We start from the raw sequence: 25,215 nt of genomic DNA, 5'->3' as shown, positions 1-25,215 counted from the left end.
AAATCTGAAATAAAAACAGGGCATGCTGGAAACATTCTGTGGGTCAGGTAGCATCTCTGGAAGTAAAACAGTCAATATTTCAGGTCAAAGCCTCGTCATTAGTCAGGGAAGGAGTGAAGACCAAGTGGTATCAAGCTGCAGAAATAATGGGGGTGGATGGGTCAAATAGGTTCATAGTAAAACTTAGTTCAAGCTATTTGATACTAATCCTAGTGATATTCCAACAAACATTTAATTGACTGTATTTTAGATGTTAAACAGTAGAAAGAAAAAGTTTCTAGTGAAATCAAGGAGACACAAGAGACTGCAGATGCCAGAATCTTGATCAAAACACGAAGTGCTGGAGGAACTCAGTAGGATGGCAACATCTGTGGAGGGCACAGAGTGCTGGAGTAACTCAGCGGGTCAGGCAGCATCTGTGGAGAACATGGATAGATGACGTTTCACAGTGCAGTGTTGGAGTAACTCAGCGGGTCAGGCAGCATCTGTGGAGAACATGGATAGGTGACGTTTCACAGAGTGCTGGAGTAACTCAGCGGGTCAGGCAGCATCTGTGGAGAACATGGATAGGTAACGTTTCACAGAGTGCTGGAGTAACTCAGCGGGTCAGGCAGCATCTGTGGAGAACATGGATAGGTGACGTATCACAGAACTTTTTTCACACAGAGAGTGGTGAATCTCTGGAACTCTCTGCCACAGAGGGTAGTTGAGGCCAGTTCATTGGCTATAATTAAGAGGGAGTTAGATGTGGCCCTTGTGGCTAAGGGGATCAGGGGGTATGGAGAGAAGGCAGGTACGGGATACTGAGTTGGATGATCAGCCATGATCATATTGAATGGCGGTGCAGGCTCGAAGGGCCGAATGGCCTACTCCTGCACCTAATTTTTATGTTTCTATGAGTGCTGGAGTAACTCAGTGGGTCAGGCAGCATCTGTGGAGAACATGGATAGGTGACACTTCAGGACGGGACGCTGAGGTTCTTATTGTGTAAGTGAATAAAAACTTTTAGTCCACAAATAAATACTGAAAGGTATTAATAACATCAGGAGGTCTTTTGCCTGAAGAAATAAGATGACATTTGTTCAAAGAACTACTCCATTAGAGTTCTGAATACTCCTTGTATCAGATCTCTGAATGGACCTTCCATAAACTGGGGCACAGTCCCTCATCTCCAACCTACGTCATTGTAGACGTTGGATTTTTTCTCTGGAATGCTGAGCGATCTTAGTCAAGTCACTTTTATTTCTATAGCACATTTAAAAAACACTCTCGTTGGTCAAAGTGCTTTACATTGGTGGAGGTACTAACGTTGTACAACATTGGTTCATAGATTAAGTACATACATAAATACACACATATAGCCCTCCCTCAGAGGACGACAAGAAAGGCTTGAGAGTAAAGATGAGTTTTAAGTCTCGACTTAAAGGAGTCGATGGAGGGGGCAGTTCTGATGGGAAGAGGGATGCTGCTGTTCCACAGTCTAGGAGCTGCAACCGCAAAGGCGCGGTCGCCCCGAGCTTATGCCTAGACCGCGGGATGTTCAGTAACTCCAAGTCGGCCGACCTGAGGGACCTGGAGGTGGTGTGGTGGGTAAGCAGACTTTTGATGTAGGTGGGGGCAAGCCCGTTAAGGGCTTTGTAAACATAGAGGAGGATCTTGAAATGTATACGGAACCGCACAGGGAGCCAGTGGAGAGAGGGAGCCAAGGGGAACCTTCACCCTACCTTTTATAGTCATATTGTGCTTGGTTGTATTCATGTACAGTATTATCCGATCAGAGTGGACAGCAATCAAGCTTTTCACTTTACCTCAGTACACGTGACAAGAATAAACTGAAATTTAGAGTTGAGAAGTGTTCTGAACTGTTGAAGGGGTGAAATTCTGGGAAGAGTGTAGACTGAACTGGCTAAGTAACAGGAAATGTGTTTTGCAAGGCCAAACTTATTGATACATTAAGCAAAATAGATTTATGCTGCATCAGCAATTTTGCACACTAGAGCCTTTGTTACAATGCCGGCCCTATGTTACAATGATGTGCCATGTCAGCTCATCATGGTATAAAACAGCACGGTGGTGCAGCTGGTAGAGCCACTGTCTCACAGCGCCAGGGACATGGGTTCCATCCTGACCTGCCGTTCTCTTTGTGTGGAGTTTGCACATACTTAGAAAAATAGACAATAGGTGCAGGAGGAGGCCATTCGGCCCTTCGAGCCAGCACCGCCATTCATTGCGATCATGGCTGATCGTCCCCTATCAATAACCCGTGCCTGCCTTCTCTCCATATCCCTTGACTCCACTAGCCCCTAGAGCTCTATTTAACTCTCTTAAATCCATCCAGTGACTTGGCCTCCACTGCCCTCTGTGGCAGGGAATTCCACAAATTCACAACTCTGTGGATGAAAATGTTTTTTCTCACCTCAGTCTTAAATGGCCTCCCCTTTATTCCAAGACTGTGGGTTTCATCCCCACGTCCCAAAGACGTGTGGGTTTGTAGGTCCGTAGCCTGCCGGCGGGTTGCAGCGGCGGATGCCTCCTGTCGGGCCACAGAGAAGCCGAGGCCAGACCCCGCGGTCAACGGAGCCTGCCGCCAGCCCCTGGGTAGTTAGAGCCGGCGGCTGGGGTCTGGATCGGCGACATGGAGAGGACCCGGCAGCGATAGTGGAGAGGTCGGCACAGCGGCCGGTGACGGCACAAACCGACGGAGGAGGACGGACCACGTGGAAGTGTGGACGCCGCTGCCCGGGGAAGGAAGAAAGGAGGACCCGTGATGGGGGGACCCCCGTGAGGGAGGGGGAAGAACAATGGACAATGGGGACCCAACCTGGCCTGGATACTTTGTCACTTTGCCAGCGCCCTTTAGATGGCGACGATTTGCATACCTTGGGCATGCATGCAAAGAATTTCACTGTGACGACACACGTGATAATAAAGTATTTATTTATATTTGGCCTCTATAAAAAAAAATTCTCCCGAGTGTGCAAGGAGTGGATGAGAAAGTGAGATAACATAGAACTAGTGTTAACAGGTGATCGATGGTCGGCGTGGAATCGGTGGGTCGAGGGAACCGTTTGCATGCTGTAACTAAAATTAGGGCTGGCTGAGGTTTGCCAGGTTACTGCTTACATTGCACAGTTTCAGCTATAAGGAGGTTGGACAAACTCAAAAGTTTCTTCCAACAGTGGATGAGGAGCGATTTGAAAGAAGAATATTATATTAAGAGATGCATGGATAGGGTAATCAATCAGTCTTGCTGGAAATACCAAACAAAATGCAGGGACATAGCTTCAAGATGGTAAGGAGGAAGTTTCAAAGAGATTGACACTGTGTGGGCTTGGTGGGGCAAATGGCCCGTTTCCAGGCTCGACGGGCCGAATGGCCTACTCCTGCACCTGTTTTCTATGTTTCTATCTCTAAACACTTTGCCTCTAAACAAAACTAAAATGTCTAGCTTAGAGACACAGCACGGAATCAGGCCCTTCGGCCCACTGAGTCCTCATCGACCAGCGATCCCCGCACATTAACACTATCCTACACACACACTAGGGACAATTTTACATCCATACCAAGCCAATTAACTTACAAATCTGTATGTCTTTTGGTGTGAGGGAAAACCGAAGATCTCGGAGAAAACCCATGCAGGTCATGGGGAGAACGTACAGACTCCGTACAGACAAGCACCGTAGCTAGGATCGAACTCGAGTCTCTGGTACTGTAAGGCAGCAGTTCTACCGCTGCGCCACTGTGCTAATGTGTTAGTTCACTAGTTCGTACATATCTTATTGAGGAATGTACCCATGGACCGACTCAAGGTATCACATTTTGGCATGAGGGGAATCGATAGGGTGAATGCAGAGTCTTTCATCCAGAGTAGGGGAATCAAAAACAAGAGGACATATGTTTAGGGTGAGAGGGGCAGGATTCACTACGAACCCGAGGGACTATCTTTTCACTGAGAGGGTGGTGGGTATATGGAACGAGCTGCCAGTGGAGGTAGTTGAAGCAGAAACTATAAAACAATTTATAACACTTGGATAGGTAGATATATAGGAAAGGTTTAGTGGAATTCATTACCACAGATGGTTGTGGAGGTTAAATCAATGCATATTATTAATGCAGTGATTGACAGATTTTTGATTTGTAAGGGTGTCAGGGGTTATGGGGAGAAGACGGGAGAATGGGGTTGAGAGGGAAAGATAGATCAGTCTTAATTAAATGGTGGAGTAGACTTGACGGGACGAATGGCCTAATTCTGCTGCTATAACTTATGAACTTACGAATGGGGTTGAGAGGGAAAGATAGATCAGTCTTAATTAAATGGTAGAGTAGACTTGATGGGACGAATGGCCTAATTCTGCTGCTATAACTTATGAACTTACGAATGGGGTTGAGAGGGGAAGATAGATCAGCCATGATTGAATGGCGGAGTAGACTTGATGGGCTGAATGGTCTAATTCTGCTCCTATTTTTGATGGTCTTATATACATTAGGTGTGGGGCAATGAGACCTCTTACCAGGGCTTGGTCGGAGCATCTGAAGGATCACTGCAGAATGGCTCCTGGTACACGGTTTCTGCCAGATTATGATCAAGCAGAGTGGCCATAATTTCCTCTCGACTTGGCGGTGACATTAAAGGCTTCAAGACGTGGGCCCCTGTGGTGCGACTGACGTAACAGTTGCTCTTGGCTTGCAGTGGTGAACAGACAGACGCTGACGAGCCGTGGGAGGTTGCTGGGGAGCAGTTGCTGTACTTGGAGGCGCAGAGCTCGGGATCTTCGCAGCTCATGGGCGCAACTTCGTCGCCGATAAACCCCATCGCCCCGTTGGGGCTGGAGCCGGTGGACAGGCCGGAGAGGCAGACCTCTCTTCCACTGCCCTCGTCCAACAGCATCAGCTGGCTGGAGCACGACACGATCGGGCTGCACGAAGCATCGTTCTCCGGCGAGTCGTGGCACCGAATGGGAGACTGGTCCTTGAGGTCCATGATGGACACTCCGGACAGATGCGATCCTGAGGAGTCTGAAGAGCTGGACAGGGCGTTCTGAACCGACGGGTGGGAGCTGGTGCTAAACTGTTTCAGCTTCTCCCCATTGTCCAACGAGGACTTCTCGAAGAGATCTGGGCTCATCGAGCCCGGCCGGGCCCACTCGGGGCAGTCCGTTAGCCGGCTCACCTGCTCGAGGTGCTGGGCTTTACTGCTCTGGCACTTGTTTGCGCAAGTCTCTATGATGGCCTGGGCGGGAACGGACTCTTGAATGACGTCACTGAGGAACTTCTGGGGCAGGTTTTGCTCGGCCACTGGCATGAACTGGCACCCAGAGTAGACGGTGCAGTATCTGGTCGGTCCCACCGTGTTGATGTCAAAATTGTAGGACTGCGGTAGTTCGGGCGACAAACTATCAAAACTGTAGCAGCTGTCAAAGCCGGCATCCGAATGGAAAACGGGACTGTCGTCAGAGAAAGGACATTTGGATTGAGAGGTCTGGGATTTCTTGGCCAACTCCCTTTTTGTGGCTTTGGCTTTCTTCTGCCCAACCTTAGCACTTCTGGAGTTTTTTGTTTTTTTGCAGGAAGCTTTTGATTGAGCCGCAGACATCCCGCCGGGGAGGTCCGAGTCGCCAGAGCTTTTACTGCCCTCGTTTTGCTCATTTGTCCGGGAGATATTTCTATGAAACTGCGGTTTTGCTCCAGGGCTTTGCACGCTGGCTTGCTGCGCTTTTTGTTGCCGTTTCTGCAGCATCTCCCTCAACACAACGAGACTGGACTGGCCATTACTCATTGGCGTCTGGCCATCCGTCGCCACACTTTGTTCGCATCTTTGAGATGGCGGCACGATGTTGGTCTCCAGAAATGTTTCCGACACGGACTTCTGTTTTATTCGAGGAGGGGTGAAGTCGGATATGTCCAGAATGTTGCTGCTTTCTTGCTCCCGTTCGAAAACCTTTTTTGAGAATCTATTGTAGTTACCCGGAGTGTAATTAAGACATGGGCCATCCTTTCCATTTCCTACCAGCGACACCTTGGAGGCTAAGCCGGCAGCATTGTTGACAGACGGATACGCGGGGTGTTGACTTGTGTCGGGCAGAGGGAGTGTGGGTTTGGGCTGCTGATATGGTTTGGATTGCGGGACGTATTGAGATAGATGGTTCGCTTTACCATCGGCCACAAGCCCTGACTGGGCTAACGCCGACGTATGTTCAGGCCCGTACAAGTGCAGACGGCCTCCATTGTGAGTTTCTTTCATGTGACAACCAGGTTGGCCAGCAGTTTGCATGTGACTAATAGCCTGTGACATCTGTTGTGATAGTTTGCTTCTCTGAAGCCCGCACACGTCCACGGCAGAAGGGACTGGCAGATGGGAATACTGCACAGGCTGGGACGAGGGAACGGCAGAAGCCCCCGTTAGGTGACCGAAGCAATGCTCACTTTGAGACAGGGCGAATTCTGCTTGCGACGCCACGTTAGTGTCCATCGGTAACCTAAAGTTCTCTTTCATTTGAGCTTTGTTCTCCAACACGTAGATGGGATCAGGGTGTGGACTAGATTTACCGAGGCTGAAATGCATCTGGGATTGAGGAGGCGTTGCTAATTGAGATAGCGCATCTGAGACGGTCTCGGCTGGTGGGTAGGTAAACGCGGGCAAGTCCGCATTTTCATCGGTCTCCAGCAAAGAGCAATAGTAACCACTGGACTCTCCTTGAACATCCTCAGAGTATGGCTGCGTTGAGGGAAGATGCCCCGTTGAGCAGATGCTGAGGGGAATACTGGGTTGTTTGTCAGATTTGCAAGGTTCTACAACAAGTACATCATCAACATTTTTACAAAACCCGCTTCCAACTTTCTCCGTGGAAGACGGGTTCAGTTCACCATTGATCAGTTCACAACTTCCTTGCTGCTCGTGGCCTTCCGAGCTTTGCACTGCGCCTTGCTTGTCGCCAGAGTGTGAGATTTTGCTTTTCTGTTTCCGAGTCCATCTTTTCCTGGATTTTTTCCGGTGTTTCCCCTTCTGTTCGGCTTTTCCGCCGCTCGCCACCTGCTTGGTTTTCTGGGGCCCCTTGGTCTTTTTAGCCGCGGCACAGTTAGCAGCGCAGGGCGACTTTTTCCTGGATTTCAAACATTGCTTGCTGTCGCCGCTTCTGCTACCTCGTGCCGGACATTTCTCACCAGAAATCCTTAGAGCACAAGGATCGCAGTCTCTCGCCAGTGCGTCGTCCTCTTCCATGGAGGCAAAGGACGGCATTCCGTCCTCCTGCATCTCACTCGGCGACCAACATCGAGGTGGAGACGGTTTAGAAGGACTTGGCGTTCTCTCCGACATAAATCCAAGCTTAGACATGACGTCTTTATATTCCGTTGAACAGTCATCAGCCTCAGCACTGTAGCAAGGTGACGGAGGAGAGAGGGGGGCAAATTCTATCTTCTTTGTCCTTACTTGACTTTGCCCGGCGGCGCTCAGCTTTTCTTTCCTCGGCAATTTTTTGAACCTTCCCGCTCGTTTCTTTAAGCTCACTTGAACTTTTGGTTTCTTTCCTCGCTTTGGTGTCGGTGTGGTCGAAGGTTTGCGGACAAGAGCAGGCTCGGTGATCTTGGGCCACCAGTCTTTTAGTGGGGAAAGCTTCTGGTACCGCTGCAGTTTGTCATCATCGAGCACCACGTGGTCTTCGTTCGAGTCCACTTTCGCTATCTTCACCAACATGTTTTTCCTCCCTTTGAACCGGTTAATGATAATGTATTTTATTATCACGGGGGGCTCCTTATTAAGCCTCCTCCTTTTGCGCGTTTGCTGAGACTGCTCCGCCCCATTGTCACCAACTTTCAAACACTCTGGCCGAGCCGGACCGGCCTTTAACATCTCCGAGCCTTGAGCAAGTTCACCGTCTTCCGCGTCGTAGCTCACTTTCCGCTTGGTCCGGAGAGTGTACTTACTGCAGGCTAGTCTGAATGACTGACCCTCTAGTCCATTTTGTGAGGACCTTGCCACATTAAAGCTGGGGGATGCTCCTGGCAGCACAGCGTCTTTAGACGGAACAGACTTGTGCTCCTGTGGCCCTGCGTTTTGCATCGAGCCACTCCCACGAGAACACTCAGCAGATCGTGCACTTATCTTTGGAACGGCAGACTTCCGGGTCACTTGGGACCCATTTGATTTCCTTCTGTTTAATTTCAGCTTCTTGAAGACCTTTTCTGGGCACTTCAGACAATTGGGAAGCACCACACTGGGAAAAAATGTGTACTGTGTCTCGTGCTGATCAATGACCGTTTTCTCCCTTTGAGTTGCCTGAAAGTCTTCGTATCTGATCTTAAGGTTCTGTTCCATGCTAGGTCCAACATCCGTGGAGGAGTTCTTGTGTTGCTCAAAAAGCTGAACCCCATTTTTCATCCCTATTAGGGGCATCAGCGGTTTATCGTACAGGCTGTTTTCTTTTTTATTGAAGGTGAGTGGAACTTTATTAGCCATCCTTCCGACTAAGGAACTGAGATTTGGATTGGTGTGGAATTCTCCTTCGCTCGTTGGGCTTCTCCGGTGACCAGGCGATGAGTTATTTTCGCAGTTGATGCTCAAAAACCGTTTCACTCTCTGCAGTCGATCAGTTTGAGGCGACACCTGATTGTCGTAGTCACTGCTCGCATGCTTGCTTTCACAGGCGGCATCCAGAGATCTAGCCACCATGTCAGGGTCCACAAACTTCACATTGTCCTCGCCGCATCCGCTGTACCTCAAATCGTAGCCGGCCTCGTTAGAGAAGTTGGAGACAGAGTGCTCCGGCTTCTTGGCTTTGATGAACGCATTCTGGTACGAGGGCAGGTCTGTGGAGTTCATGCCGTCCAGTGTATGAAGTGTGGTGCCCGCGCGATTGCACTGTAGCCCAGCGTGATCAGACGACGGCAGCTCGAGCATCGCAGGCTCTTTGTGAAAAGTTGTCTTGGTCAGCACTTTGTCTCGAACTGCTAGTGTCGAGTGACTTCTTGAACCATTTTCGCCTAAAGTATTATCTAAAATTCAACAAAGAATAAATAAAATGTCAGCACAATGCAGTAAAACTTTGCAACCTTAATAGTTATCAAGTTTCTTATTTTCTCCACTTGCTACCAAGCTGTTCTCAACTGGATTAGTTCAATTGTAGCAACATTCACACTGTTTACACTGGTTTGTCAAGGGGGGGGGGAGGGGAAATAAGAGTAATTGAATCATACGGCGTGGAAACAGGTCTTCAAACCAACTTTCCCCACACCGGACAACATGTCCCAGCTACACTAGAGCAGAAAGTAGACAGACTGGTATTTGGGGGCAAATACTGTGCCAAAGAAAGTTGGATTATCCGATAGAACTGGCAGGGGCAGGGCAAAGATAGAGGATAGATCAAAGACAAAGAGTGCTGGAGTAGCTCAGCAGGTCAGGCAGCATCCGTGGAGAACATGGACGGGTGACGTTTCAGGTCGAGACCCCTCTTCAGACTAGAGACGTTCAACATCTTAAAATTAAAACAAAATGTAAAAACAGGTCAGGAAATTAATGATTGATTAAACTGGTATGGAAGTGTAGGATCCCAATTTCACTTGCATATCCCCGGAGCTTGAAGGCGTTTCGTGAAAGTCAGGCATTGGCACTTTGGGAGATGAAATGCAAGAGGAAAATCTACTGTTAACAGCAAGACACTTAAAACCATTGATGTACAGATGGATCTTGGGGCCCAAGCCCGTAGCTCCCTGAAAGTGACAACATAAATAGATGGAGTGATAAAGGCGGCATGTGACATGTTTGCCTCCATCAGTCAGAGCATTGAGTATAAGAGTCCAGAGGTCATGATGTTGCTTTGTAGGAATTTAGTTCACTTCGTTACAAGAAGGATATGGATGCTTTAGAAAGTGTGGGAGAGGTTTACAAGAATTCTGCTTGGGTTAGAAGGTATTAGCTACAAGAAGAGGTTTGACAGACTTGGACTGTTTTCTCTGGAACGCCAGAGGTTGAGGGGGAAACCTGATAGAAGTGTAAACAATTATAAGAGACATATATATGGCAGACAGTCATAACTTTATTCCCCGGGATGGAAGTGTCAAAGACTAGAGGGCACAGCTTTAAGGTGAAAGGGACAAAGTTTACAGATGAGGCGCGGGGCAGGATTTTTATTTACAGAGGGTGACACGCTGAAAGGGATGGTGGTGAGGCCGATACCATAGTGACGTTAAGTGACTGGGGAATCGGCAGCAACTAAATGGCGGTGGCTATTCATGGAATCCCAAAAAAATAATTCTCAACAATCATACAGTCAGTGGCTAAGTTGGTGGTGTCCATCCTTTCTTTCATTTAGTTTATAGATACAACACCAAAACAGGCCCTTTGGCCCACCGAGTCCGCCCTGACCAGCGATCATCCTGTACACTATTGTTATCCTGCACACTAGGGACAATTTACAATCTTTACCAAAGCCAGTTAACCTACAAACCTGTCTGCGAGCACTAGAATTGCCAAGGCATTGATATTTATGGATCAAGTGTTAGTAAATAGAATTATGTAGACGAGTATTTGGTAGTCAGCGTGATCCGCACTAGGGCCTGTTTAGGTGCTGCAAAACTAAGACTCAATAAAAAGCCTCCGTGTCTTCCAGCTTTCCTTGCATCAATGCTATTTGCCCACTTCCATTTCTACCAAATGCACTTCCAAATCTTGTTGAGAGAAAATGAACGACTATTTCATCGAAGGTAGACAGAAATGCTGGAGAAACTCAGCGGGCGAGGCAGCATCTATGGAGTGGGGGAATAGGTGACTATTCGGGTCGAGACCCTTCTTCAGACTGATGTGGAGGTGGGGGGAGGGACGGGAAGAAGAAAGGAAGAGGCAGACACAGTGGGCTGTGGGAGAGCTGGAAAGTGGAGGGGAAAGAGGGAGGAAGGAGGGACTACCTGAAATTGGAGAATTCATACCGCTGGGGTGTAAACTACCCAAGCAAAATATGAGGTGCTGCTCCTCCAATTTTCGGTGGTCCTCACTCTGGCCATGGAGGAGGCCCAGAACAGAGAGGTCAGATTGGGAATGGGAGGGGGAGTTGAAGTGCTGAGCCACCGGGAGATCAGGTTGGTTATTGCTATTTCATCAAGGTTGTTTGTCAAGGCAAAGTTCTGCAAGGAAAATTGCCTTTAGATAACTTAGTAAGACCCTGCATAGAGGCAAACTATATTGCAGTGCAGTGCACGGCAGGTACTATTACAACTTTTAACAGACATTTGGACAGGTACATGGATAGGAAAGGTTTAGAGGGAGATGTGCCAAACGCAGGCAGGTGGGACTAGTCCAGATGGGACATGTGTTCGGCGTGGGCAAGTTGGGTCGAAGGGGCTGTTTCCACGCTGTGTGACTACACAGTTTGCCAAGTACACTTACAATTCCCACCAAGGTCCCAAGAGATGTAGAGCTACAGCAGAAATTTAAAAAACACACGAGAACTGCGCTTCAGTTTTCCACAACTGCTGCTCGAAACACTGTTGCAGGTGAGCTCCATACTTAAAGTGTAACACAACCTCAGTTACAGTGCCCTCCACAACGTTAGGGACAAAGACCCGTCATTTATTTATTTGCCTCTGTACTCCACAATTTGAGATTTGTAATGGCTGTAATGTCTACATGGTGAAACTAAAATGTATAACATGGCCTTTATTAAAATCAGACAATGTGCACTTTAACCACATGTGATTTTTCTCCATTACAAATCTCAAATTGTGTAGTACAGAGGCAAATACATAAATGATGGATCTTAAACCCCTGTCCCACGGTACGAGTTCATTCCAAGAGTTCTCCCGAGTTTGCCCTGATTCGAACTTGAAGATTTACGGTAATGGCCACTCGTCGGTACTCGGGGCTCTCGTGGACATTTTTAAACATGTTGAAAAATCTTCACCAGTCTTCCCGAGCTTACCTGCCGTAGCGAGTGTTCCCGAGTACCTGCCGTTACCGTTACGAGCCGCTAAGAGACTTCCCCAAGCTCCGACGTACCCGCTACGTGCATTCTCCGTGCTTACCACCAGTTTGATTTTTTTTTAAACTCGGGAGAGCTCTTGGAATGAACTCGTACCGTGGGACAGGGCTTTTAGTCCCAAACATTATGGAGGGCACTGGACGTTGAACAAATAAGCTGCAGACGTCAGATAGCCAAGGCAAGATAGAAAAGCTGGAAGTACTTTGTAGGTTGTGTAGCATCGGGGTGAAAGAAAAATAAGTTGACGCTCCAAGTCAAGTACTCTTCAACAGACTGGATAGTGGAGAACGCAAGTTGCAGGGAGAGACGGAATGGCGGAAATAGAGGGGAGGGCCTTTGATAGGGTGCAAACAAAAATTTGAGGTAACAATTCTTTAAAAGCTGGTAATCAGAGACAGACACAGTCACATCTGTGGAGAGAGTGAAATAAAATTGTTAAATTCCGTACAAAGTCCCAAGATCTGCAATGGATGGCGAGGTTGTTGTTCTTCCAGTTTCACGTTGGATATCACTGAAGCAATATATGAGGTTGAAGGCAGAATACAGGGGGCACGGATACAGAATTCAAGTGATAGGTGACTGGAAGGGTCATCTTTACAGATTGATTGGAGATATTCGGTCACCCAGTTTCTCCAATGTAGAGGAAGTTGGAAGAACTTATGACTTTTAAATTTATTACTGGCAACAGTGGAACATTAAAAGACAGCTCTAACAAATGTATTTAATTTGGACGACAGTTATAATAAACAATCGGATGCATCTCAACTTGAACAAAGCTAACTGGTTTTAAAAAACAAAAGCGAACAAGATGATTTGTGAATAGACTTCAGTACCACTAGAAAGGCATTTATCAGAATGCACTGCTTAAAACAAACAAATGACAGGAGTAATACACTAGTAAGAAAAGGGTGGCATATTGGCACAGCTGCTGCCTCACAGCGCTGGAGACAATAGACAATAGGTGCAGGAGGAGGCCATTCGGCCCTTCGAGCCAGCACCACCATTCAATGTGATCATGGCTGATCATCAACAATCAGTACCCCGTTCCTGCCTTCTCCCCATATCCCCTGACTCCCCTATCTTTAAGAGCCCTATCTAGCTCTCTCTTGAAAGCATCCAGAGAACCGGCCTCCACTGCCTCTGAGGCAGAGAATTCCACAGACTCACAACTCTCTGTGAGAAAAAGTGTTTCCTTGTCTCCATTCTAAATGGCTTACTCCTTATTCTTAAACTGAGGCCCCTGGTTCTGGACTCCCCCAACATCGGGAACATGTTTCCTGCCTCTAGCATGTCCAAACCCTTAATAATCTTATATGTCTCAATAAGACCTGGGTTCAATCCTGACTATGGGTGTTGTCTGTGTGGAGTTTGCATGTTCCCCCTTTGACAGCGCGGGTTTCCTCCGGGTGCTCCAGTTTCCACAGTTGGTTATGATATATACACACACCACGTAAAAGTGGTGCAGTTGATGGAGCTGCTGCCTTACAGCGCCAGAGACCAGAGTTCGGTCTTGACTACGGGTGCTATGTGTGTGGAGTTTGCACGTTCTCCCTGTGACCATGTGGATTTCCTCCCACATCCCAATGACGTGCAGGTTTGTGCAGAGGTTAACTGGCCTCTGAAATTGCCCCCAGTGCGTAGGACGTGGATGACAAAGTGGAAGAACATGGAACTAGTGTGAATAGGTGATCAATAGGTGGCATGGACTCAGTGGGCCAAAGAGCCTGTTTTGTTTCTGTATCTCTAAACTAAAATTCAACACAAAAATCATTGCCAAAGTTGTCTTTGATGAAACATTGAGAAGAAAGGCAGTCAAAGGGAGAGACAAGAACAGGAAAATGAGAATTCAGGAGTTGGTAAAATTAGAACGAGGATCTTGATAAATAGCTATCTCAATCCTTAGCTTAGTTTAGTTTTGAGATACAGCGCGGAAACAGGCACTTCGGCTGACTAGGTCCACGCCGACCAGCGATCCCTGCACATTTACACCATCCTACACCCACTAGGGACAATTTGTACATTTACCAAGCCAATTAACATACAAACCTGTACGTCTTTAGAGTGTGGGAAGAAACCGAAGATCCCGGAGAAAACCCACGCAGGTCACAGGGAGAACGTACAAACTCCGTACAGACAGCACCTGTAGTGGGGATCGAGCCCGGGTCTCCTGCGCTGCATTCGCTGTCAGGCAGCAACTCTACCCGCTGCACCACCGTGTTGAGACACCAGTCTGAGATACTAAATTACCAATGAAGACACTGGTGACACTGCAGTTGCAACTGTCGAGGCCACCGTCGCAACAAATTCTGAACATTTTTACTTTAAAACAAGATACTGTAACTTTTGAAAATTAGCCAACGATCAGGATCTTGGATCTGTGAAGGTTAGCAAGTTGGAGTGCACTTAGGACTCGAGATTGAAATTTCTTTTCCACATAGGATATGTAGATACAATAGTAGTGTTTAAGACACTTTTAGATAGGCGTGGAGGGATATAGATCACTTGCAGGTAGATAAGAGTTGGTCTTGGCATCATGTTCAGCACAGACATTGTGCGCTGAAAGTCCTGTTCTTGTGCTGTTCTGTTCTATGTACATACTTTAGACTAGTGATACAGCTTGGAAACAGGTCCTTCGGCCCATGTAGTCTGCATCAATCAGCAATCATCATTAGCAATCCTTCGCACTCGGGACAATTTACATATGTCAATTAGAAACATAGAAAATAGGTGCAGGAGTAGGCCATTCGGCCCTTCGAGCCTGCACCGCCATTTAATATGATCATGGCTGATCATCCAACTCAGTATCCTGTACCTGCCTTCTCTCCATACCCCCTGATCCCTTTAGCCACAAGGGCCACATCTAACTCCCTCTTAAATATAGCCAATGAACTGTGTGGCCCCAACTACCTTCTGTGGCAGAGAATTCCAGAGATTCATCACTCTCTGTGTGAAAAATGTTTTTCTCATCTCGGTCCTAAAGGATTTCCTCCTTATCCTTAAACTGTGACCCCTTGTTCTGGACTTCCCCAACATCGGGAACAATCTTCCTGCATCTAGCCTGTCCAAAACCTTAAGATTTTGTAAGTTTCTATAAGATCCCCCCTCAATCTTCTAAATTCTAGCGAGTACAAGCCGAGTCTATCCAGTCTTTCTTCATATGAAAGTCCTCACAACCCAGGAATCAGTCTGGCGAACCTTCTCTGTACTCCCTCTATGGCAAGAATGTCTTTCCTCAGATTTGGAGACCAAAACTGTACACAATACTCCAGGTGTGGTCTCACCAAGACCCTGTACAACTGCAGTAGAACCTCCCTGCTCCTATACTCAAATCCTTTTGCTATGAATGCTAAATTAACCTACAAACCCACTCATCTTTGGAGTGTTGGGAGGAAACCAGAGGAGCCGGAGGAAAACATACAAACTCTGTACAGACAGCACCCAAGGTGAGGATTGAATCGGGGTCTCTGGCGTTGTATGGGATCATCCAAATATCAGTACCCCGTTCCTGCCTTCTCCCTCATATCCCTCGATTCATTTAACCCTAAGAGCTGTATCTAACTCTCTCATGAATACATCCGGTGAATTGGTCTGCTGTGGCAGAAAATGTACGTTAGTGTAGATGGTATCGCGTAGCCCAATGAATGAATAGCCAAAAGATTAAATGAACTTTGTGTCAGGCAAGGCTTCTTCAATACTCAAGGGGTAACAACACAGCCAAGAAAGTCACTTACCAGTGTTCTCATCTGCTGCTCCATCAAGCTGAGGAATAGAAAGATTAGCCATCATGTTCCCATTTCCTATCTGACCATCAGAGAACGCATTATCTTCCTCTGACGAGCAGTCACTTGCATTCTTTTCTGAAAATCTGAAAGATTTGTTATGCAATCACTCTGCATAAATATTCATAAGCTTCAAACATCTTTCAACACTAGCAGTGTTCGGCAAGATTGGAAAGCATGCTATACTTATGGCCCACTTACCGTGGAGACCATAGTCAAACCAGAAAAATAAATGTAAACTTAGTCTCAACCCTTATCAGAGTAAAAACTGATCACGTTCTGTTACGTTCTGTAGGTCTTGCTATTGAGGGAGTGCAGCGTAGGTTTACAAGGTTAATTCCCGGGATGGCGGGACTGTCATATGCTGAGAGAATGGAGCGGCTGGGCTTGTACACTCTGGAGTTTAGAAGGAGAGGGAATCTCATTGAAACATATAAGATTATTAAGGGTTTGGACACGCTACAGGCAGGAAACATGTTCCCGATGTTGGGGGAGTCCAGAACCAGGGGCCACAGTTTAAGAATAAGGAGCATGCCATTTAGAACGGAAACGAGGAAACACTTTTTCTCACAGAGAGTGGTGAGTCTGTGGAATTCTCTGCCTCAGAGGGCGGTGGAGGCCGGTTCTCTGGATGCTTTCAAGAGAGAGCTAGATAGGGCACTTAAAAATAGCGGAGTCAGGGGATATGGGGAGAAGGCAGGAACAGGGTACTGATTGGGGATGATCTGCCATGATCATATTGAATGGCTCGAAGGGCCGAATGGCCTACTCCTGCACCTATTGTCTAATGTATATTGTTTTTGTTATGGTTTTCTAGAATTTTCTTACAGCAACAGGATGTGAGAAGAATTATTGGATGCGTTACACCCTTCTGCATGACTTGATCAAGGCAACAGTGGAAAATTAATGGAACAGGGACTCTACTGTGGGGCAGGACGAAGAGTGCAAGAAGCAATTATTTAGCTCAGGCAGAAGGAATGGCATCCACGGCCTTCGAGCAAATGGTTAAAGAAATTCAAAAATGTACAAAGATGGCAAAGATCTACAAAGAAATACATTTAATGATCATAAAACAAAGAAGGAAATTGAAAAGAGGAGGTAGACAAAAATGCTGGAGAAACTCAGCGGGTGAGGCAGCATCTATGGAGCGAAGGAAATAAGCAACTTTTTGGGTCGAGACCCTTCGTCAGACTGATGTGCGAGTGTGTGGGGGGGGGCGAGAAAAAGAAAGGAAGAGGCGGAGACATTGGGCTGAGGGAGAGCTGAGAAGGGGAGGAGAAAGCCGGAACTACCTGAAATTAGAGAAGTCAATGTTCATACCGCTGGGGTGTAAAGTGCCCAAGTGAAATATGAGGTGCTGCTCCTCCAATTTGCGGTGGGACTCACTCTGGCCATGGAGGAGGCCCAGGACAGAAAGGTCAGATTCGGTATAGGAGAGGGAGTTGAAGTGCTGAGCCACCGGGAGATCAGGTTGGTTATTGCGAACCGAGCGGAGGTGTTGGGCAAAGCGATCGCCAAGCCTACGCTTGGTCTCACCGATGTAGAGCAGCTGACACCTAGAGCAGCGGATGCAATAGATGATGTTGGAGGAGATACAGGTGAACCTCTGTCGCACCTGGAAAGACTGCTTGGGTCCTTGAATGGAGTCAAGGGGGGAGGTAAAGCGACAAGTGTAGGAGCAGCACCTCATATTTCGCTTGGGCACTTTACACCCCAGCGGTATCAACATTGACCTCTAATTTCAGGTAGTCCTTGCTCTCTCCCTCTTTCCCCTCCCCTTCTCAGCTCTCCCTCAGCCCACTGTGTCCGCCTCCTCCTTTCTTCTTCCGCCCCTCACCCTTACATCAGTCTGAAGAAGGGTCTCGATGCGAAACGTCGCCTATTTCCTTCGCTCCAAAGATGCTGTCTCACCCGCTGAGTTTGTCCAGCAGTTTTGTCTACCTTCGATTTTCCAGCAACTGCAGTTCCTTCTCAAACAAAAGAAATTGAAAATGTATGTTAGGTGGTTTGGCAGATGAACTTTATCTGAATTGAAAGGCAATTAATTAATCTCTCAATCTCTCTCTCACTCAATCTCTCTCTCACTCTCATCTTGTTTGTTTCTATGTCTGTGATTCTGTACGTCTGTCATTGTGTGCGTCTGTCCATGTGATCCTGAAATTACTCACAATTGGCCTGTGATGTGGTGTATCAAGTTTCATTCAGATTGATGATATATTTTACAAGTTATTCACATTTTAAACTTTACAAAATCCAGTTTGAGAAAAATCACTTGAACTTGCAGTGGCAGTTAGCCGCTATGACTTCACAATGGGATCTCATTTACATAAACTGCACATCAGCAGTGATCCACCCCACAATGACATCACAATGGGATCTCATTTACATAAAATAAAATACATCAGCTTCCACCTCACAATTAAGTCAAGAGGGCATTGTGGAGGGAGGGAGGGAGTGACTGAGGGTAGGGGAAAGGAGAGGGAGGGTGAGGTGAGGGCAGGATTGTGGAGGGGAAGAAGAGGGGAAACATAGAAACATAGAAAACAGGTGCTAGGCCATTCGGCCCTTCGAGCCTGCACCGCAATTCGATATGATCATGGCTGATCATCCAACTCAGTATCCCATCCCTGCCTTCTCTCCATACCCCATGATCCCTTTAGCCACAAGGGCCACATCTAACTCCCTTTTAGATATAGCCAATGAACTGGCCTCAACTACCTTCTGTGGCAGAGAATTCCACAGATTCACCACTCTCTGTGTGAAAAAGATGAGGATGAGGAAAGAAGATGGAGGATGAAGAGGTGGGGAGGGAGTGCTGGGGGATGAGGGGAAATGAACCGCACCTGCGCAGTTGAGGGCTATGGGTGAGTGGTGGAATATCGCGTTGGGGGAACAGGTTGTATTAGGGGAACGGGTGAGTGGTGGAATATTGCGTTGGGAAAGGGGTTGCGTTGGGGGGGGGAACCAGGCCTCCCGTGTGACTGGAACCCAACGGGTCCCACTTAGTCTAGTATATATTACTAAAACTCTCAACTTGTTTGTCTGTCTGAAAGAAGAGGGAGGATGAATGGGAAATGGAGAATAGGGGTAGGAAGATGGAGGGCGAGGCACACATGGGGAGGGTTGCCGTGACTCTCGTCACAACGGGAATCCGTCAGGCACGCCGACGAGTGGTGGAATATTGCCTTCGGGACCAGCCCTTACGTGTGACAAGGACCCAACGGGTCCCACTTGATCTAGTTTATTTTAAAAGCAAGGAATCACATGAAATATCAGCTGATATGCTTAGGGAAGGATGTGGGATGGATAAACACAGAGTGCTGGAGTAACTCAGCGGGTCAGGCAGCAACTCTGGAGAAAATTAGGTGACATTTCTGGCCGGAACCTGTTGGATGAACATCTTAAACAACATTTGAGGAGCTGAGAGACGTATGTTCCTATTTTTCTGATCAGTTGCCTATTCCTAGCATCCCTGGCTGACAAGGGGAAATCAGGGACATTATAAAAATAAAAGAGAAGAAGTATAACATAGCAAAGATGAGTGGGAAGCCAGAGGATTGGGAAACTTTTGAAGAGCAACAGAAGATAACTAAAAAGGCAATACGGGGAGAAAAGATGAGGTACGAAGGTAAGCTAGCCTAGAATATAAAGCAGGATAGTAAAAGCATCTTTAGGTAAGTGAAGACGAAAAAAGTAAAAACCTAAACAGTAGCCTAGATATAGGGTGCAAGTTGAATCAAGAGTTAAAATTGGCAGGTTGCAAAGGTAATGCTACGGTGGTTATGGGAGATTTCAACATGCAGGTAGATTGGGAAAATCAGGTTGGTACTGGACCCCAAGAAAGGGAGTTTGTGGAGTGCCTCCGTGATGGATTCTTAGAGCAGCTTGTATTGGAGCCGACCAGGGAGAAGGCAATTCTGGATTTAGTGTTGTGTAATGAACCGGATTTGATAAGGGAACTTGAGGCAAAGGAGCCATTAGGGGGTAGTGACCATAACATGATAAGTTTTAATCTATAATTTGAGAGGGAGAAGGGTAAATCGGAGGTATCAGTGTTACAATTGATAAAGGGGACTATGGAGCCATGAGGGAGGAGCTGGTCAAAGTTGACTGGAAAGACACCTTCAGTGGAACAACAATGGCAGGTATTTCTGGGAATAATACAGAAGGTGCAGGATCAGTTCATTCCAAAGAGGAAGAAAGATTCCAAGGGGGGTAAAGGGTGACCGTGGCTGACAAAGGAAGTCAAGGACAGCCTAAAAATAAAAGAGAAGAAATATAACCTAGTAAAGATGAGCGGGAAGCTAGAGTATAGGGAAACTTCAAAGAGCAACAGAAAACTAAAAAGGCAATACAGGGAGAAAAGATGAGGTACGGAGAGGTAAGCTAGCCAAGAATATAAAGGAGGATAGTAAAAGCTTCTTTAGGTATGTGAAGAGGAAAAAATTAGTTAAGACCAAAGTTGGACCCTTGAAGACTGAAACAGGTGAATTTATTATGTGGAACAAAGAAATGGCAAATTAGTTGAACAGGTACTTTGGATCCGTCTTCACTAAGGAGGACCCTGATGTACTAGTGGCCAGAGAATCTGGGGTGACAGAGGAACTGAAGGATATTCACATTACGCAGGAAATGGTGTTGGATAGATTGATGGGACTGAAGGCTGATAAGTCCCCAGGGCCTGATGGTCTGCATCCCAGGGTACTTAAGGGAAGTGGCTCTAGAAATCGTGGATACATTGGTGATAATTTTCCAATGTTCTATAGACTCAGGATCAGTTCCTGTGGATTGGAAGGTAGCTAATGTTATCCCACTTTTTAAGAAAAGCGGGAGAGAGAAAACAAGGAATTATAGACCAGTTAGCCTGACATCGGTGGTGGGGAAGATGCTGGAGTCAATTATAAAAGATGAAATAGCGGCACATTTGGATAGCAGTAACAGGATCGGTCCGAGTCAGCATGGATTTACGAAGGGGAAATCGTGCTTGACTAATCTTCTGGAATTTTTTGAGGATGTAACTAGGAAAATGGACAAAGGAGAGCCAGTGGATGTAGTGTACCTGGACTTTCAGAAAGCGTTTGATAAGGTCCCACATAGGAGATTAGTGGGCAAAATTAGAGCACATGGTATTGGGGGTAGAGTGCTGACATGGATAGAAAATTGGTTGGCAGACAGGAAACAAAGAGTAGGGATTAACGGGTCCCTTTCAGAATGGCAAGCAGTGACTAGTGGGGTACTGCAAGGCTCGGTGCTGGGACCACAGCTATTTACCATATACATTAATGATTTAGATGAAGGGATTCAAAGTAACATTAGCAAATTTGCAATGACACAAAGCTGGGTGGCAGTGTGAACTGTGAGGAGGATGCTATGAGGATGCAGGGTGACTTGGACAGGTTGGGTGAGTGGGCAGATGCATGGCAGATGCAGTTTCATGTGTATAAATGTGAGGTTATCCACTTTGGTGGCAAAAACAGGAAGGCAGATTAATATCTAAATGGTCTCAAGTTGGGAAAGGGGAAGTACAACGGGATCTGGGGGGTCCTTGTTCATCAGTCACTGAAAGTAAGCATGCAGGAACAGCAGGCAGTGAAGAAAGCAAATGGCATGTTGACCTTCATAACAAGAGGAGTTGAGTATAGGAGCAAAGAGGTCCTTCTGCAGTTGTACAGGGTCCTAGTGAGACCACACCTGGAGTATTGTATGCAGTTTTGGTCTCCCAATTTGAGGAAGGACATTCTTGCTTTTGAGGGAGTGCAGCGTAGGTTCACAAGGTTAATTCCCGGGATGGCGGGACTGTCATATGTTGATTGAATGGAGCGGCTGGGCTCATATACTCTGGAATTTAGAAGGATGAGAGGGAATCTTATTGAAACATATAATATTATTAAGGGTTTGGACACGCTAGGCGCAGGAAACACGTTCCCGATGTTGGAGGAGTCCAGAGCCAGGGGCCACAGTTTAAGAATAAGAGGTAAGCCATTTAGAATGGAGATGAGGAAAAACTTTTTCACACAGAGGGTTGTGAATCTGTGGAATTCTCTGCCTCAGAAGGCAGTGGAGGCCAATTATCTGGATGCTTTCAAGAGAGAGTTGGATAGAGCTCTTAAAGATAGCGGAGTCAGTGAATATGGGGAAAAGGCAGGAACGGGGTACTGATTGGGGATGATCAGCCATGATCACAGTGAATGGTGGCGCTGGCTCGAAGGGCCGAACGGCCTACTCCTGCACCTATTGTCTATTTACAGTATTAAATACTGTAGGAATGGGTGCAAGGAATAGGCAACTGACCAGAAAAATAGGAACTCATGTCTCTCGACTCGACAAATTAACACCGACTAGGTGTGTTCAAGAAGGAACTGCAGATGCTGGAAGATCGAAGGTACACAAAAATGCTGGAGAAACTCAGCGGGTGCAGCAGCATCTATGGAGCAAATAAATAGGCAACGTTTCGGGCCGAAACCCTTCCTCAGACTGATGGGGGGTGGGGGGGAGAAGGAAGAAAAAAGGGAGGAGGAGGAGCCCGAGGGCAGGGGGATGGGAGGAGACAGCTCGAGGGTTAAGGAAGGGGAGGAGACAGCAAGGGCTGGCAAAACTGGGAGAATTCAACGTTCATGCCATCTGGACGCAAGCAACCCAGGCGGATATATGAGGTGCTGTTCCTCCAATTTCCAGTGTTGCTCACTCTGGCAATGGAGGAGACCCAGGACAGAGAGGTCGGATTGGGCCGACTAGGTGTATTGGCTCACTTATCTTTTGATACACATACAGCAAAAAGAGATACTTTTATGTAAAAGTGAGCTAGCATCTATGGCTTTTTGGGAGAAACCTGTTACGTTAAGTATTACTTTGATTTGCAACTAATCCCACACGTGGAGTAACTTTAATTTTAACATGACATTTTCTTGTCCTAAAATTCATGAACGAGGATCAGTTGAGAGCACGGAATGAGAGACAGGGAAGGGCGGAGGCGTCTAAAGGATGAGGGAACGGAGTGGAAAGAGATTTGGGTTAATGGGAAAATGGAAAGGGAAAATCTGAACAGTTATGGTGAGAAAGCAATCTGAATATTGAAACAAGGAAAAGGGGATGGTTAAATGAACTGTTCGCCACGAGGGTAAAGGGCCTGTCCCATTGTACGAGGTAATTCAAGAGCTCTCCCGAGTTTAAAAACAATCAAACTCGTGGTAAGTACGTAGAATGTACGTAGCGGCTATGTTGGAGCTCGTGGATGTCTCGTGGCGGCTCGTAATGCTAACGGCAGGTACTCGGGAAACGCGGTAACTCGTGACATTTTTTCAGCACTGTGAAAAATGTCCACGAGAGCCCCGAGTACCTACGAACGGCTATTACCGTAATTCTCCCAGTTCGAATCATGGGAAACTCGGGAGAACTTGAATTACCTCGTACAGTGGGACAGGCCTTAATCCAGACATGCTTTGACAAGGTCCAGCACAGGTCAGCTATTCATATGCTGCGGCCTACAACATCAGGAAGCCGCGGTCTCTAGTAAGGAGGTGGCCGATTCGGGACTCCGGGCCGCGGGTGTGCTCAACCCGTCCCGACGTCGGCGTTCCGACCATCACGACCAGAGGGCTTGAACATCAGGCGGTCCATAGTGGCGACTACGGAGGGTCAGGGCCACGACCACGGGTGGACAAGGGAGGAGGAGGAGGACTGTGTGTGAACTGTATTGCCTTCCACCACAGTGAAGACTGCTGTGGTGGATGTCTGTGTTGAATGATGTTGTGTATTGTGTCCTTTTTAAATTGTAACTTTGCATGGTCAATTACGTTTCACTGCACCTTATGGTGCATGTGACAAATACATTTGAACTTGAAAGTAAACTTCATATCCTCCCACGGCAGCTTCCAACTAATTTTGAATGGATGCTTGTATAAGTAACAGTGACTAGGGAACAAAAATCCACTGCATGTGCTGGAAATCTGAAATAAAAACAAAAATATGCAGGAAAATACTCAACAGGGTCCAGAAGCATCTAAAGAGAAAGAAACAGAATTAATGTCTCACTGATCTTTCATAAGGATATTGCGAAAATCCTTTGTGTTTGATAACATAACATAACATAACATTATTATAGGGAAAGGAACCTGCTGCCCTTGCCAGGCCTGGCCTTTAAGGGCCCGTCCCATTTGGCCATTTTTTCGGCGACTGCCAGCAACATTGACTGACGTATTAGGCCACCAAAAAATTTACGGCATAATGACGTATTGATGTGCAGTGTTTTTTCAAAATTGTATGATCAGCCATGATCACATTGAATGGCGGTGCAGGCTCGAAGGGCCGAATGGCCTCCTCCTGCACATATTTTCTATGTTTCAAGTGTCGCAACTTTTTTTGGTTGCCGTTGGATTTTGAAATGTTCAAAATCTTTTGGCGACCCTGATATGACGCCGGCAGCTGCCGGAAAAATCCACCAAGTGAGACAACAGGCCACTCCAGAAACTGTGTTCAGGGGGATTTAGGAATGGATGATAAACGTTGGCCTTGGTAGCAAGGTCTTCCACATGTCATGAACAACTCAAGTAATAAAACAATGATAAACATGAAATACTTAATTACTGAACTGTATGCAAAAAAAAAAATATCACTGTGCACATGTGACAAAAAAAAGCACCAGTGAAATCAAATCACAGAAGGTTCTGGTGGAAACAAAGCGTTCCACATGCTGGTTAATACCAAAGCCTGGCCCAGAGTGCTAGAGTAACTTGTGGGTCATGCAGCATTTCGCGAGAAAAAGGATGGGTGGCGTTGATGGTTGCAGTCTGAAGAAGTGTTCTACGTTTCGACGCCGGAACTCCGATCATCCCGGCGAGAGGGGGCCTGATGCAGAGGGCCCAGAAGGCCTCGACCAAGGGTGAGCAAAGAGGAAGATGGCTGAACTTCCCTCACAGTGGGAAACGTCGATTCTGCTGTGTGGGGATGTTCATGTTAAATTCTATCGTGTATTATGTTATTTTTTATTCATATGACTGTACGGTAACTCAAATCGCACTGTACCAATTGGTGCATGTGACAATAAATGTAACTGAACTCTTGAAGAAGGTTCCCGACCCATCCTCTTCTCCAGAGATGCTTCCTGACCCGCCGAGTTACTCCGGCACTTTGTGTCTGTCTTTGCTATTCACAGAACGTACCACGTGTGCCCAATGCTCCATGTCATGAAATTCCATACCTCATTTTCCTAACACTATCCAGAAGATCGCCATCCCACCGCTGAGACATGATTAAACTCAGTTCCAACTCTTCTTTCTGAACTTCCGGTTCATTTTCTTCGTCGTCGCTGTTCTGCTGGCAGCTGTGGTTTCCTGAGGATTGCGGCTGTGACGACTTACCCGGCACAAACTGGGCTCTGGCAATGCCATACTCATCGTCCTCCAGCCCAGCTAACAGGTGAACCATTGCCTGGTCCTGACTGGCATCTATTGGAATAACCAACGTTGAAG

The 25,215-nt window shown here is 46.9% G+C and overlaps 1 protein-coding gene across 1 annotated transcript in view; it reads right to left on the bottom strand.

Annotated features, from left to right (window-relative positions):
- Positions 1-25,215, bottom strand: part of rev3l (REV3 like, DNA directed polymerase zeta catalytic subunit) — a 223,002-nt gene that overhangs the window by 66,556 nt on the left and 131,231 nt on the right. Inside the window, exons 11-13 of the mRNA XM_055631707.1 lie at positions 24,945-25,191; positions 15,701-15,834; positions 4,512-8,991 (exon numbers count right to left, since the gene is read on the bottom strand). Of these exons, the coding sequence (XP_055487682.1) occupies positions 4,512-8,991; positions 15,701-15,834; positions 24,945-25,191 (4,861 nt within the window). The remainder of the gene's footprint in view (positions 1-4,511; positions 8,992-15,700; positions 15,835-24,944; positions 25,192-25,215) is intronic.

The sequence above is a fragment of the Leucoraja erinacea genome, unplaced genomic scaffold, assembly GCF_028641065.1.
Source record: "Leucoraja erinacea ecotype New England unplaced genomic scaffold, Leri_hhj_1 Leri_87S, whole genome shotgun sequence".
Taxonomy (NCBI): domain Eukaryota; kingdom Metazoa; phylum Chordata; class Chondrichthyes; order Rajiformes; family Rajidae; genus Leucoraja; species Leucoraja erinaceus.
This window is presented reverse-complemented; position numbering and strand designations above follow the sequence as displayed.